Here is a 14,170-nt window from a genome sequence, read left to right as displayed (position 1 = left end):
TATTTACATTTGAAAAAGAAGATTTTTAACACAAGTCTGACAATATCTGTAATGATATCAGATTTTTCCCATGGACATTCTGCACTGATGAAAACAAATTTACAGAGTGAGAACTGATCCGCTCACTGAATTTAATTCACTATCGATTTATGGATAAATATGGATTAGTTCAGGACAAAGTGTGTGTGGCTTTGAAGATGAGTGAATGAATGAATGAATGAATGAAGGAATGAATGAAGGAATGAATGAGAACCATACGCACAATATATGTGTAAATAATTCAGTTCAGTTCAGTGGGGGGGGGGGGGGGGGGGGGGGCACATGCACACAGCTGAGGGGGTCCATCTATAGTCAGATGAAGGTGAGGGGGTCCATCTATAGTCAGATGAAGGTGAGGGGGTCCATCTATAGTCAGATGAAGGTGAGGGGGTCCATCTATAGTCAGAGGAGTTATCAGCTAATTTAGGGGAGGAGTTTTCAGGTAATTTAGGGGAGGAGTTTTCAGGTAATTTAGGGGAGGAGTTTTCAGTGAGTCTGACTGGACTGAACACATTTCCTGCTGGATCAGGAGGAGCCACTGAAAAAAGAGCAGATGTGGATTAACTGGAGGAGCATCTGCTTCTAGAAATGCACATATGCACTAATGTGGTGGACCCCAGCCTGGCCCTGGTGGACCCCAGGCGGGCCCTGGTGGACCCCAGCCTGGCCCTGGTAGACCCCAGGCGGGCCCCGGTGGACCCCAGCCTGGCCCTGGTAGACCCCAGCCTGGCCCTGGTGGACCCCAGGCGGGCCCTGGTAGACCCCAGCCTGGCCCTGGTAGACCCCAGGCGGGCCCCGGTGGACCCCAGCCTGGCCCTGGTAGACCCCAGGCGGGCCCCGGTGGACCTCAGCCTGGCCCTGGTAGACCCCAGTTGGGCCCTGGTGGACCCCAGGCAGGCCCTGGTGGACCCCAGGCGGGCCCTGGTAGACCCAGCCTGGCCCTGGTAGACCCCAGGTGGGCCCCGGTGGACCCCAGCCTGGCCCTGGTAGACCCCAGCTTGGCCCTGGTGGACCCCAGGCGGGCCCCGGTGGACCCCAGCCTGGCCCCGGTAGACCCCAGTTGGGCCCTGGTGGACCCCAGGCGGGCCCCGGTGGACCCCAGCCTGGCCCTGGTAGACCCCAGCCTGGCCCTGGTAGACCCCAGTTGGGCCCTGGTGGACCCCAGCCTCACCACAGTCCTGTATTCAGTACCTGTCTGCTGTTCTACTCTTTTATATATCTGAAGGTTTTTCAAAAAACTAATGCAATAATTACTTTCCCTGGTAACTAATTACATTTATGAAGGAGTAATTACATTAGTAATTCAATTACTTTTTGGGAAAAGTCATTAGTAACTATAACTAATTACTTTTTAGAAGTAATGTGCCCACCACTGGTGGTTCTGCTGCCGTTCATGACATTTCTCCTCCTCCCAGAACATGCTCCAGTGTGAAGGCTGCAGTTCACCACCGCTGGATGAATGGAATCATGTTTGACAGGACAAACACATCCATGCTCTGCCCTTCATGCCTCACATGTTGGCTCAGATTATTACCTGCACAATGCAGGAGTAAATGGTACTTTACAAATGGACAGTGGTGGCAGACAAGTTCTACTGATCATGCTATCGTACAATGGCACCACGGGTACAATGGCACTAGTATACAGTACTAAATACATGATTAGACTAAATTATTAAAAATGTAAAAAAAATAAAAAAATATTTCAAACATGAAGTCATTATTTTTTGGACCAGAATATAATACAAATGATTATTTTGAACATGACAAACTGACAAAAGTGTCATAAAAACACACTGATTTGAACGGGGGTCATTTTGACCTGTTTGTGTTCGAGTGGAGGGTCCACACCAAGGTTATTATCATAAACGAAAACTAAATGATGAAAACTAGAATTAAAAAACATTTTTGTTAACTGAAATAAATAAAAACTGTAATTAAAAGAAACAATAACTAACTGAAACTGTATTGTGTGTTTACAAAACTAACTAAAACGGATAAAAATTATGGATAAAATTCCCTTCGTTTTCGTTTTGTCAATGTTGCATTGATACGAAATCGATTTATTTCACTCCGGCAGTTTTAGCTGTTGGCACCGTACAGCACCACATGGTCCGTCACATGGTCTGGTCCCACCTGTACGATGAAACATGGACACTAAAGCAGCAGAGTCTTGGATGAGATTTATGTGAATACAGCGGCAAAGAAAAGAAAAGATATAAAAAAACTAAAATTAACACTAAAACTAAACTAAAACAAAACATTTAGAAAAAAACAAAAAATAATAAACACTATCAAACCTGCTCTAAAAATCAATTAAAACAAACTGAATTAGAGAAAAAAAAGTCAAAACTAAATAAAACTAAACTAGAAGGAAAAATCCTAAACTATTAGAACCTTGGTCCAGACGGTCAGGCATGGAAGGGTTAATCATGTGACCAAACCCTGGGCCAATCACAGCCCAGGTCAGTAGTTAGGCCTGGGGCAGGTTTTACTTTTCACATATGCATGCATTCTTTTTTTTACTCTGAGCATATATTGATTTCCACAGGTGGTGAGTTCAGATGAGAACCTTCACGTCCTCGTCACAGTGAAACATGAGCACATTTATTTAGTTTTTTCCTCTTTATTTAACCAGAACAAAAGCTCAGTCACATTCAGACTGTCTTTTCCAAAGTGTCCTGGTCCAGACAGCAGCAGAACTCACACTAAACTGAAAATACTGGGAGTTTGGCTAAATATCGATAAGGCGAACCATCACCATATTAAATCTTACAGTGGATTATAGATGCGCTCTCTCTGCGTATCTTTTTTTTTCAGTATTATTAAAATCTAGCCTCTGTAATGCCCTGTTTCAGTTGCATGGAACCGTCTGGACTCGCCTCTGGTACCAGGTCCTATTCCTGTTTCCATTTGAGGATACTACTGACTTTACAGTACCTGGTCGTCATAGCGACACTGCGTGTAACTCCTGTGTCATCTGCTCTGACAGCTGCTGATAAACTCGTTTGTTGTGTGTTGTCCCTTCAAGCTCATGTTGAACCTTTTCATCGTCCGCCAAGGACATTTAGAACATTTAGAACATTTAAAAGCTTCCAATCCCAGTTCTGTTTGGACTTTTGGAACTAGAAAACATTCCAACAACCAGTAAATATGATGGAAGCAGAAATAAAATGCATTCACAGATGAAAGAATAGCAGTGTTTCAGTCTGTGTATGGATCTGTCCATCCGACTGAGGCCTGGAAGAAACCTGTGACCAACAGTATGAAGGACATTTACACACTGACACCACACATTCAGAGAAAGAACGTCCCATAATCCAACACAGACGGAGAAGTGGAACAAACTACACTGTAAAAAAAAAAGTGTAAAAAAAAAAAAAAAAGAAGGGTAATATTCCGGCAGCAGGGTTCCGAAAAAATACTGTAAAATAACGGAAAATAACCATCTCATAAAAATACGGTAATTTTCCATATTTAAAATACAGTTTTTTGCCCTAACTTTACATGAGATTTTGCATATTTTTGACTTTTTAATGTTTGATAAAGAATATTTTCATGTATTAAAACAATCCAATTCCCTATAAATATATATATAAATAATTTTCAGTCAGACTCAGTTGTCCAATCCACTGATAAAAACTGTATTTGGACAGTTTATCAGTGCTTATACATGTTATACATTCACAAAAATACATTTATTCAACATTTTTTTGGTGAAACCTCCTGTAATTACGCAAGATATTTGTCAATTAACAAACAAGTCTGGTTCAACTGACAGAACTAATACTTCTGTTACCGTTAACTGTCACTAATTTTATGTGGTTTATTTATTTTTTTTTTACAGTATTAAACTTTAAATTAACAGTTTAATCTCATAAATAGAAAAGAAATACTTGTGAAATTGCAATACATTTGTAAATGTATTTTAACTGTGTTTTTCTGTGAAAAAAGAAACATTTTCTTTTAAAAAATGGAAATTTTTTGGTTATTCACAGTTAGTTTTTCGTGTTATTTTACATTTGACATATAAAATCAGTCTGTTTTTGTCATTTCATTGATATTTTCCTGTATCTGAACAATACAGGAAAAATAAACTGTGAAAATTCTGTTAAATTACAGATTTTTTTTACAGTGTAGTCTGTACTGAGCCTCAAACGAAAGGCAAGATGTGATCCTGAAATAAAAAGTATGACATCACAGTTATAGAAACCATCAGTACTATATAAAAAACACACAATAACAAGACGTGGACGTTAAAGACAGAGACATTAGTGGGACTGAGGGTGAGTCCCAGTCTGACCACAGCTGTAAACCCAGTTCAACTGCAGACCAGTACACTCCAACTGGACCAGTGTTGATCTAATACCAGACCAAAACAGACCACATTTAAAGACAGACCATCATGTCTGACTCACCACAGATGAGCATTATTATATATATTAGTGCCGTCAAACCATTAACATTATTAATCAGATTAATCACAGGGTTGCTGTGGATTCATTTGGATTAAACATTCATTTTTAATCTATACTAATCGTGTTTCATTTTGCATGAGCAAACAGACTCATTAAAGAAGTGAATATATCTGCACTGAACAGGTTTATTAACCCTCCGGTATCCCGTCCACCAAGGCCCTTACTAAGCACCAAGTGTGCGTTTTTGGCACACTTGTGGAATAATGCCAAAAAAAATTTTCATAGTTTGTTTTTAATTCTTTTACACTTTTTTTTCTATTTCATCAACTTGAGCTGTAAATAAAAATACCAAATATTCAATAATTGTCACATTTTTTAACCCTTTAAATGCCGTGTTTATAATGTAAACAAACCATTTTTTTGATGCAAAAAACACAAAAAATTACATTTTTTTTCAGTATACTACATAAAAAGTGGATCACATATTATTTAATTTTTTCATCCTGGCATATGTCAGTGATTAACTCCAACACTGGTTAATTTGCATTATTATTATTTTTGGCGCTAGATCAAATGTTCAGAAATACTAGCATCTGTCACCAAGTGTGCGTAAAATGCACACCTATAAATCCAACTATTAAATATTATATATTGATTTATTTTTCTGCTCTAATTTGATTTTATTTTTGTAAATCAAGGTCAGCCCTAATCATACAGATCAAATAATTATTCATTTTAGATTTTTTTTTAACCCTTTATACAATCTCTTTTCATCATGATGTCACTACATTTTTTGATTCAAAAAGCACAAAGTATGTTTTTTTTTTCAAAATACTAGATAAAAATTAGATCACATATTATTAGATTTTTGCAGCCTGGCATATGTCAATGATTAACAGCAACATTAACAACATTAATAAATTAATTTAGCCCCTCCCCTCTCAAATGAAGCCCAGATCTCAGTAAAAGCAGGAGTTATGCCTGAAAGGCTTTGGATCCAAAACAGTGGTTCTAATGTTAGAAATAGTGCGTTTTAGGCACACCTGGCAGACAGATGCTAGTCTGGTCATTTTCTGTTGTTTACAATGTGCACATTTTAGTTGGTGGACAGAAATTTAAAGATCATGCACAAATGAACAACTTTTGAATTCTAACCTTATTTAAATTGTGAAAAATAATATGAAGTTTTTTAACACGAAGTGCAAAGTGTGCGTAAAAGGCACACCTGGATACCAGAGGGTTAAAGGTGTGGGAGACTTTTGTCACCAGTGTTTCCTCACATCTGTCCATCCTCAGTGTTTCCTCACATCTGTCCATCCTCAGTGTTTCCTCACATCTGTCCATCCTCAGTGTTTTCGTCAGGTCTGTCCATCCTCAGTGTTTCCTCACATCTGTCCATCCTCAGTGTTTCCTCACATCTGTCCATCCTCAGTGTTTCCTCACATCTGTCCATCCTCAGTGTTTCCTCACATCTGTCCATCCTCAGTGTTTCCTCACATCTGTCCATCCTCAGTGTTTCCTCACATCTGTCCATCCTCAGTGTTTCCTCAGATCTGTCCATCCTCAGTGTTTCCTCACATCTGTCCATCCTCAGTGTTTCCTCACATCTGTCCATCCTCAGTGTTTCCTCACATCTGTCCATCCTCAGTGTTTCCTCAGATCTGTCCATCCTCAGTGTTTCCTCACATCTGTCCATCCTCAGCGTTTCCTCACATCTGTCCATCCTCAGTTTTTCCTCACATCTGTCCATCCTCAGTGTTTCCTCACATCTGTCTATCCTCAGTGTTTCCTCACATCTGTCCATCCTCAGTCCTCTCCTCAGTCTCATTCGTCTGTTGGTCTGTCTGTCATTCCTCAGCTGAATCTCTTCCTCATGCTGAACACTTTCTTAGTTCCATCCACCACAAACAAACATGTGTTTACAAACAGAGTCAGGAGGAACTGGGCATCTGAGGAAGTTTGTCACAACGTGCATTGTGGGAAACGGAGGTTCTCACATCTGCCTGACAGTGGCATATATGGATGAAACAAACATGACACGGAAACGGCTGAAACGCTGAAACACAGAAACAGCTGGAGGAATATGCACAGAGGGAAGGGAGCTCCTGCCGTTTCCGCCTCGTGTCTGTTCCAGCTGCTGTCAGACAGCAGAGCGAACCTCTGTTTCCCACAATGCATGTTGTGACAAACTTCCTCAGATTCAACAGGATTCAACAATGGATTTATCCATGTTCATTTTGACAGCTCTAACATACATATATATATATATATATATATATATATATATATATATATATATATATATATATATATATATATATATATATATATATATAAACCATAAATATTAACCAAAATTTTTTAAAAAGGTAACAAGATGAACAAAATCAGTGAAGGTGATCAATAGAATGAACAAAAATGAATAATAAAAAAAAAAAAAGCAACATGAACAAAATAAGCGACAAACTGAACAAAATAGATAAACAGATAAATAAAGCCATAGTTGGATCAGTGCCGGTGGACACACTGGGTTTATGTTCAGATAATGACAGATTAGACTGAAAAAGACACTGTTTATCAGTTTATCCTTTTGAAACAGAAGAAAACAAAAAATAAGAAAAAGTCAAATAATAATAGAGATCAAACTTTTTAAATATCCAAAATAAACACTGAAATAAAAAAAAGAATAATGTAATTTATCACAGTGACAAACAAACGTCCTTGTACTCATTTACAAACAAGATGACATTGTTTTTATTGTTGTTGTTGCTTATTGTTGTTATTGTTGCTGTTGTTGTTGTTGTTGTTGCTGTTATTGTTGCTGTTGTTGTAGCTGTTGTTGTTGCTGTTATTGTTGCTGTTGTTGTTGCTGTTATTGTTGCTGTTGTCGTTGTTGTTGCTGTTATTGTTGCTGTTGTTGTAGCTGTTGTTGTTGCTGTTATTGTTGCTGTTGTTGTTGCTGTTATTGTTGCTGTTGTCGTTGTTGTTGCTGTTATTGTTGCTGTTGTTGCTGTTGTTGTAGCTGTTGTTGTTGCTGTTGTTGTTGCTGTTATTGTTGCTGTTGTCGTTGTTGTTGCTGTTATTGTTGCTGTTGTTGCTGTTGTTGTAGCTGTTGTTGTAGCTGTTGTTGTTGCTGTTGTTGTTGCTGTTGTTGTTGTTGCAGCTGGAGGTCACATGTTCATCAGATTTTGGCTGATGTAGAACATACGACCTGTTAAACACTGTCTTTTTTTTTTTCCTGTTAAACAGTGTCTGATGAGGTCACATGTTCCAGGTGACATCATCAGTGTGCGTGCTGCTGTGTTGCTCTGGCCTTTACCTGTGCAGGTGTTTGAGTCCAAATGAACACACGACTCATGTGATCAATAACACCAGAGTAATCAGTCATCTGACCACCGGTGTCTGCTCTTCTTCTCTGGCAGGTATTCAGTCGTGGGACGTGGACCTGAAGTCATGTGACTTGGATCAGCAGCTGCAGCTCTTCATAACCCGACACTCGGCCCACTTCTCCTCTGAGGTCAAAGGTCAGCAGCTTTAGTCTGGAACATCTACAGGTTCAATCAGCCAAACCTGAGCAGAACATGTTCACGTCCGTTCCACCTGCACCACCGAGCACAAACGGCACCAGTACCAGTCTGAGGGTTCATGTGTGAGATCTACTGAGACCAGGGTTTGGTTCAACCACAGGTGTTCAGACAGATAAGGGGCGGGGTTACATGTGTGACTGACAGCTGTGATTACCAATGGCTGATCAGATTCTGTTAAATTCAGGCTGGATGTGCCTCTTAGGCTCCGCCCACAGCAGGTTTTAATGCACAAGTCGGATTTTTAGGTGAAATCCCATTTTTTTGTATTGGTTCATTTTACACATTAAATGTGACTTCTATCAGTTTTGAGTCTGAACTGAATGTGACCCTGAAGTGACCCACATGCACTAAAGAGGTCCTGAAGTGACCCACATGCACTAAAGAGGTCCTGAAGTGACCCACATGGACTAAAGAGGTCCTGAAGTGACCCACATGGACTAAAGAGGTCCTGAAGTGACCCACATGCACTAAAGAGGTCCTGAAGTGACCCACATGGACTAAAGAGGTCCTGAAGTGACCCACATGGACTAAAGAGGTCCTGAAGTGACCCACATGCACTAAAGAGGTCCTGAAGTGACCCACATGCACTAAAGAGGTCCTGAAGTGACCCACATGGACTACAGAGGTCCTGAAGTGACCCACATGCACTAAAGAGGTCCTGAAGTGACCCACATGGACTAAAGAGGTCCTGAAGTGACCCACATGGACTACAGAGGTCCTGAAGTGACCCACATGCACTAAAGAGGTCCTGAAGTGACCCACATGGACTAAAGAGGTCCTGAAGTGACCCACATGGACTAAAGAGGTCCTGAAGTGACCCACATGCACTAAAGAGGTCCTGAAGTGACCCACATTGACTAAAGAGGTCCTGAAGTGACCCACATGCACTAAAGAGGTCCTGAAGTGACCCACATGCACTAAAGAGGTCCTGAAGTGACCCACATGGACTAAAGAGGTCCTGAAGAGACCCACATTGACTAAAGAGGTCCTGAAGTGACCCACATGCACTAAAGAGGTCCTGAAGTGACCCACATTGACTAAAGAGGTCCTGAAGTGACCCACATGCACTAAAGAGGTCCTGAACTGACCCACATGCACTAAAGAGGTCCTGAAGTGACCCACATGGACTAAAGAGGTCCTGAAGTGACCCACATTGACTAAAGAGGTCCTGAAGTGACCCACATGCACTAAAGAGGTCCTGAAGTGACCCACATGCACTAAAGAGGTCCTGAAGTGACCCACATTGACTAAAGAGGTCCTGAAGTGACCCACATGCACTAAAGAGGTCCTGAACTGACCCACATGCACTAAAGAGGTCCTGAAGTGACCCACATGGACTAAAGAGGTCCAGAAGTGACCCACATGGACTAAAGAGGTCCTGAAGTGACCCACATGGACTAAAGAGGTCCTGAAGTGACCCACATGGACTAAAGAGGTCCTGAAGTGACCCACATGCACTAAAGAGGTCCTGAAGTGACCCACATTGACTAAAGAGGTCCTGAAGTGACCCACATGCACTAAAGAGGTCCTGAAGTGACCCACATGCACTAAAGAGGTCCTGAAGTGACCCACATGCACTAAAGAGGTCCTGAAGTGACCCACATGGACTAAAGAGGTCCTGAAGAGACCCACATTGACTAAAGAGGTCCTGAAGTGACCCACATGCACTAAAGAGGTCCTGAAGTGACCCACATTGACTAAAGAGGTCCTGAAGTGACCCACATTGACTAAAGAGGTCCTGAACTGACCCACATGCACTAAAGAGGTCCTGAAGTGACCCACATGCACTAAAGAGGTCCTGAAGTGACCCACATTGACTAAAGAGGTCCTGAAGTGACCCACATGCACTAAAGAGGTCCTGAAGTGACCCACATGCACTAAAGAGGTCCTGAAGTGACCCACATGCACTAAAGAGGTCCTAAAGTGACCCACATGGACTAAAGAGGTCCAGAAGTGACCCACATGGACTAAAGAGGTCCTAAAGTGACCCACATGCACTAAAGAGGTCCTAAAGTGACCCACATGGACTAAAGAGGTCCAGAAGTGACCCACATGGACTAAAGAGGTCCTAAAGTGACCCACATGCACTAAAGAGGTCCTGATGGAATACCAGACCACGCAGACACACACTGTGTTTACAGAAGGAAATATGGGTTTCCTCTGCTCCTCCAACTGGGACGAAGAATTCTGACGTTTGTCACATTTCAATGACGTAAAGGTCGGACAAATGCGACCTGGACATTCAGGCTGAAGTCACATTGGAAAATATCAGATAAGTATCGGATTTTGGACCGCATATGAAAGTGGTCCGGGTCAGATTTTGGACCACATATGAAAGTGGTCCAGGTCAGATTTAGGACCGCATATGAAAGTGGTCCGGGTCAGATTTTGGACCACATATGAAAGTGGTCCAGGTCAGATTTAGGACCACATATGAAAGTGGTCCAGGTCAGATTTAGGACCACATATGAAAGTGGTCCAGGTCAGATTTAGGACCGCATATGAAAGTGGTCCGGGTCAGATTTAGGACCACATATGAAAGTGGTCTGGGTCAGATCAGTGCTGTTCAGACTGTCTGTAACAGATCAGATCCAGGTCACATGTGGACACAATAATCAGATTTTTGTTCCACATTCACCGTCAGCTGATCGCAGCCTCAGTTCGAACACACAGGTTTACTGAACTCTTCTGTGACTCCATGAATCGATGTCAGATTCGTGTGTTTTCATCTTCGGTTTTTGGGCTGAGTGGAGCATCTGCAGAAGGAAGGAGTGTGTTTGAAATCCTGTGAGTCCATCTTCTGCAGCTTTAAAAGTAAATCCTCTAATGTTGTGTTCCTTAAAAGACGTCAGCAGACCCTTTTCAGCCCAGATCTGAGGTGAAATGAACTGATCCAAACCCCCCAGATGTTCTGAGCCTGAACTGGATGCAGGTTGGGTGGTTTTTCCTGTCATTCTCAGCTCATTTAGAACAGCAGCAGAAGTCGTTTGTGTCGTTTTCCACTGACAGTCTACCATGTCTGGATGTAGAAAGGAAAAATTTCAGTGTAAATTTCCCCCCTTTTTTTTTTTCTTTAGTACACCCACAGTCCTGTTCGTCCTGTGTGAATTCACATCTGTGTCATTTAGGATTTGCATCATTTTCTGTTTCCTTCTTCCTCATTGAGGACGATAAATGTTGAATAGGTGATAAATGCCCAGCACAGTTTACTATCACACCTTTGTCTGGTTTATTATCTGAATGTGTACCATTTCTGTTTAGTTTATCCTTCTAATTTAGTGTGTTTGCTCTTGTATTCTGTTGTTAATCTTATAATCTATTATTGCTCCGCCCCCTGAAGGGGAGGCAGGGCTATTGTTTTTGGTTCGGTTTGTTTGTTTGTTTGTGTGATTGTTTGGTTGTTTGGTCATTTGGTTGGTTGGTCATTTGGTTGGTTGGTTGTTTACACTCCAGCAGTAAAACTATTGGTTGAATTCATATTTAATTGGGTTTATAGATTACCAGTGACCCAGAAAAGATGTGATTACATTTTGAGAAAAGTAGGTCAAAGTTCACATTGTTTATGAATTTTTAAAATCTTTTTTCTCCATTTACATAAAATGGGTGAACTGTGTCGATGTTGTTTATGTCTATGATGACATCAGCACATGCATGATGACATCAGCACACACACAGACCAAGGTTATTATCGTTAACGAAAACTAATGAAATGACCAAAACTAGAATTGTAAAAACATTTTCATTAACTGAAATAAATAAAAAACTATGATTAAAAGAAAAAAAACGATGACTAACTGAAACTGTATAGTGTGTTTACAAAGCTAAGTAAAGTAAAGTTGGGAGAAAGTAGCAGAGTCCTGTCTGGGATTTATTTGAATACGACGGTGAAGAAGTGAAAAGATATTAAAAAAAAAATAAAACTAAACTAAAACTAAGCATTTAGAAGAAAATGAAAACTGATAAAAACTATCAAACCTGCTCTAAAAACAAATTAAAATGAACTGAGTTAGAGAAAAAAAAACTCAAAACTAAATAAAACTAAACTGTAATGAAAAATCCAAAACTATTAGAACCTTGACAGACATGATGACATCAGCTGGATCGATGCCCAAATAAACTACCGTACGTACTAGGGGCGGGGTTTGTTGTGCCTGGAACCACTTGTTTTTGTTTTTATTTATCCCTGATTAACGAGAAAGAAATCTTCATCATATCCCATTCAGCGTGTCCATGTGGACCCAGAAGGGTTCCATTTGGCCTGCATAGAAGGGTCCCATGTGGGTTTGTCTGCAGTTTCCATGGTGACCACACATGTTTGCCCAGATCAGAATCAGAATCAGAATCTCTTTATTGTCATTGTACCAAGTACAACAAAACTGAGGCAAAGCTCTGAGGTTCAGTGCAAGAATTTACAGACAAACAACAAATATCAGTAAAACAAGAAAAGCACTCGGAGAGCGCAGACCTCCGCCAAGACAGATCTGCCTCCTGTGTGTGTGTGTGTGTGTGTGTGTGTGTTTGTTTGTTTGTTAGCAAGATAACTCCAAAAGTTCGGACGGATTTGGATGAAAATTTCAGAAAATGTTGATACTTGCACAAGGAAGAAATGATTAAATTTTGGTGGTGATTGGGCCTAGATCACCACCAAAATTTCATAATTTCTTCCACAAAGCAAAGCGATCACAATACCTCCCGGCGGAGGTAAATATCAGTAACACAACGCCTCCTGCAGAAGCAGTCACAGGATCACGTTTGGGTCTGTAAGGGTTAAAGGAACTGGAGCTATGAGACTCTGAAAAAGACTCATTCTCTTTCATCTGTGAGTCAACTGAAGGAGGAGGCAGAGTATTGATCACCACAGTATTGATCAGCTGAGTATTGATCAGCTGAGCTCCACCTCCTTCAGCAGTCAGAGGATCACTTCACTTTTCAGAGGAAAATTGATGAGCTGACAAATAAAGACCGACTGATCAAAGATTATCGATCACATTCTCCTCTGTCTGAACCTGGAGTCTGAGAAGACGAAGAAACAGGAACGATCAACCCACACCGACAGGACAGAACAACAGCAGGAGAAGTGTAGAACGACAGAAACTGTGGAACGACAAAAACTGTAGAACGACAAAAACTGTAGAACGACAGAAACTGTGGAACGACAAAAACTGTAGAGCGACAAAAACTGTAGAACGACAAAAACTGTGGAACGACAAAAACTGTAGAACGACAAAAACTGTAGAACGACAGAAACTGTAGAACAACAAAAACTGTGGAACGACAAAAACTGTGGAACGACAAAAACTGTAGAACAACAAAAACTGTGGAACGACAAAAACTGTGGAACGACAAAAACTGTAGAACGACAAAAACTGTGGAACGACAAAAACTGTAGAACAACAAAAACTGTGGAACGACAAAAACTGTGGAACGACAAAAACTGTAGAACGACAAAAACTGTAGAGCGACAAAAACTGTAGAACAACAAAAACTGTGGAACGACAAAAACTGTGGAACGACAAAAACTGTAGAACAACAAAAACTGTGGAACGACAAAAACTGTGGAACGACAAAAACTGTAGAACGACAAAAACTGTGGAACGACAAAAACTGTGGAACGACAAAAACTGTAGAACAACAAAAACTGTGGAACGACAAAAACTGTAGAACGACAAAAAGAGGAAAGACAAAGAGACAAAAAAAACAATAAGGTCAATGATGAAATTAAAAAAAAAGAAAAACAAACAATAGAAAGATCAAATGACCAAATTACAAAACAGACAAAATAAACAAATGAAACAAAACAAAACAATAGACAAAATAAAGAAATGATAAAGCACAAAGAGACAAGATGACCAAATGGAAAACAACAAAGTGAAAAACAAATGAAACAATAACAGAATGATAAAACACTAAAGTGATGACACAGACAAAAGACAAAACAAACAAAAGACAAAACAAACAAAAGACAAAACAAACAAATGACAAAACAAACAAATGACAAAACAAACAAAACAAACAAAAGACAAAACAAACAAAAGACAAAACAAACAAAAGACAAAACAAACAAAAGACAAAACAAACAAATGACAAAACAAACAAATGACAAATCAAACAAAACAAACAAAAGACA

At 40.4% G+C, this 14,170-nt stretch overlaps 1 protein-coding gene across 1 annotated transcript in view; it reads left to right on the top strand.

The window, feature by feature from the left end:
• Positions 1–14,170, top strand: part of map1ab (microtubule-associated protein 1Ab) — a 102,238-nt gene that overhangs the window by 3,714 nt on the left and 84,354 nt on the right. The window contains 1 exon segment of the mRNA XM_030136558.1: positions 7,879–7,980. Coding sequence (XP_029992418.1) covers positions 7,879–7,980 — 102 coding nt within the window.

This window comes from Sphaeramia orbicularis, chromosome 6 (genome assembly GCF_902148855.1).
Source record: "Sphaeramia orbicularis chromosome 6, fSphaOr1.1, whole genome shotgun sequence".
Classification (NCBI taxonomy): domain Eukaryota; kingdom Metazoa; phylum Chordata; class Actinopteri; order Kurtiformes; family Apogonidae; genus Sphaeramia; species Sphaeramia orbicularis.
The sequence above is the reverse complement of the archived record's forward strand: the minus strand, read 5'-3'. Positions and strand labels throughout refer to the sequence as shown.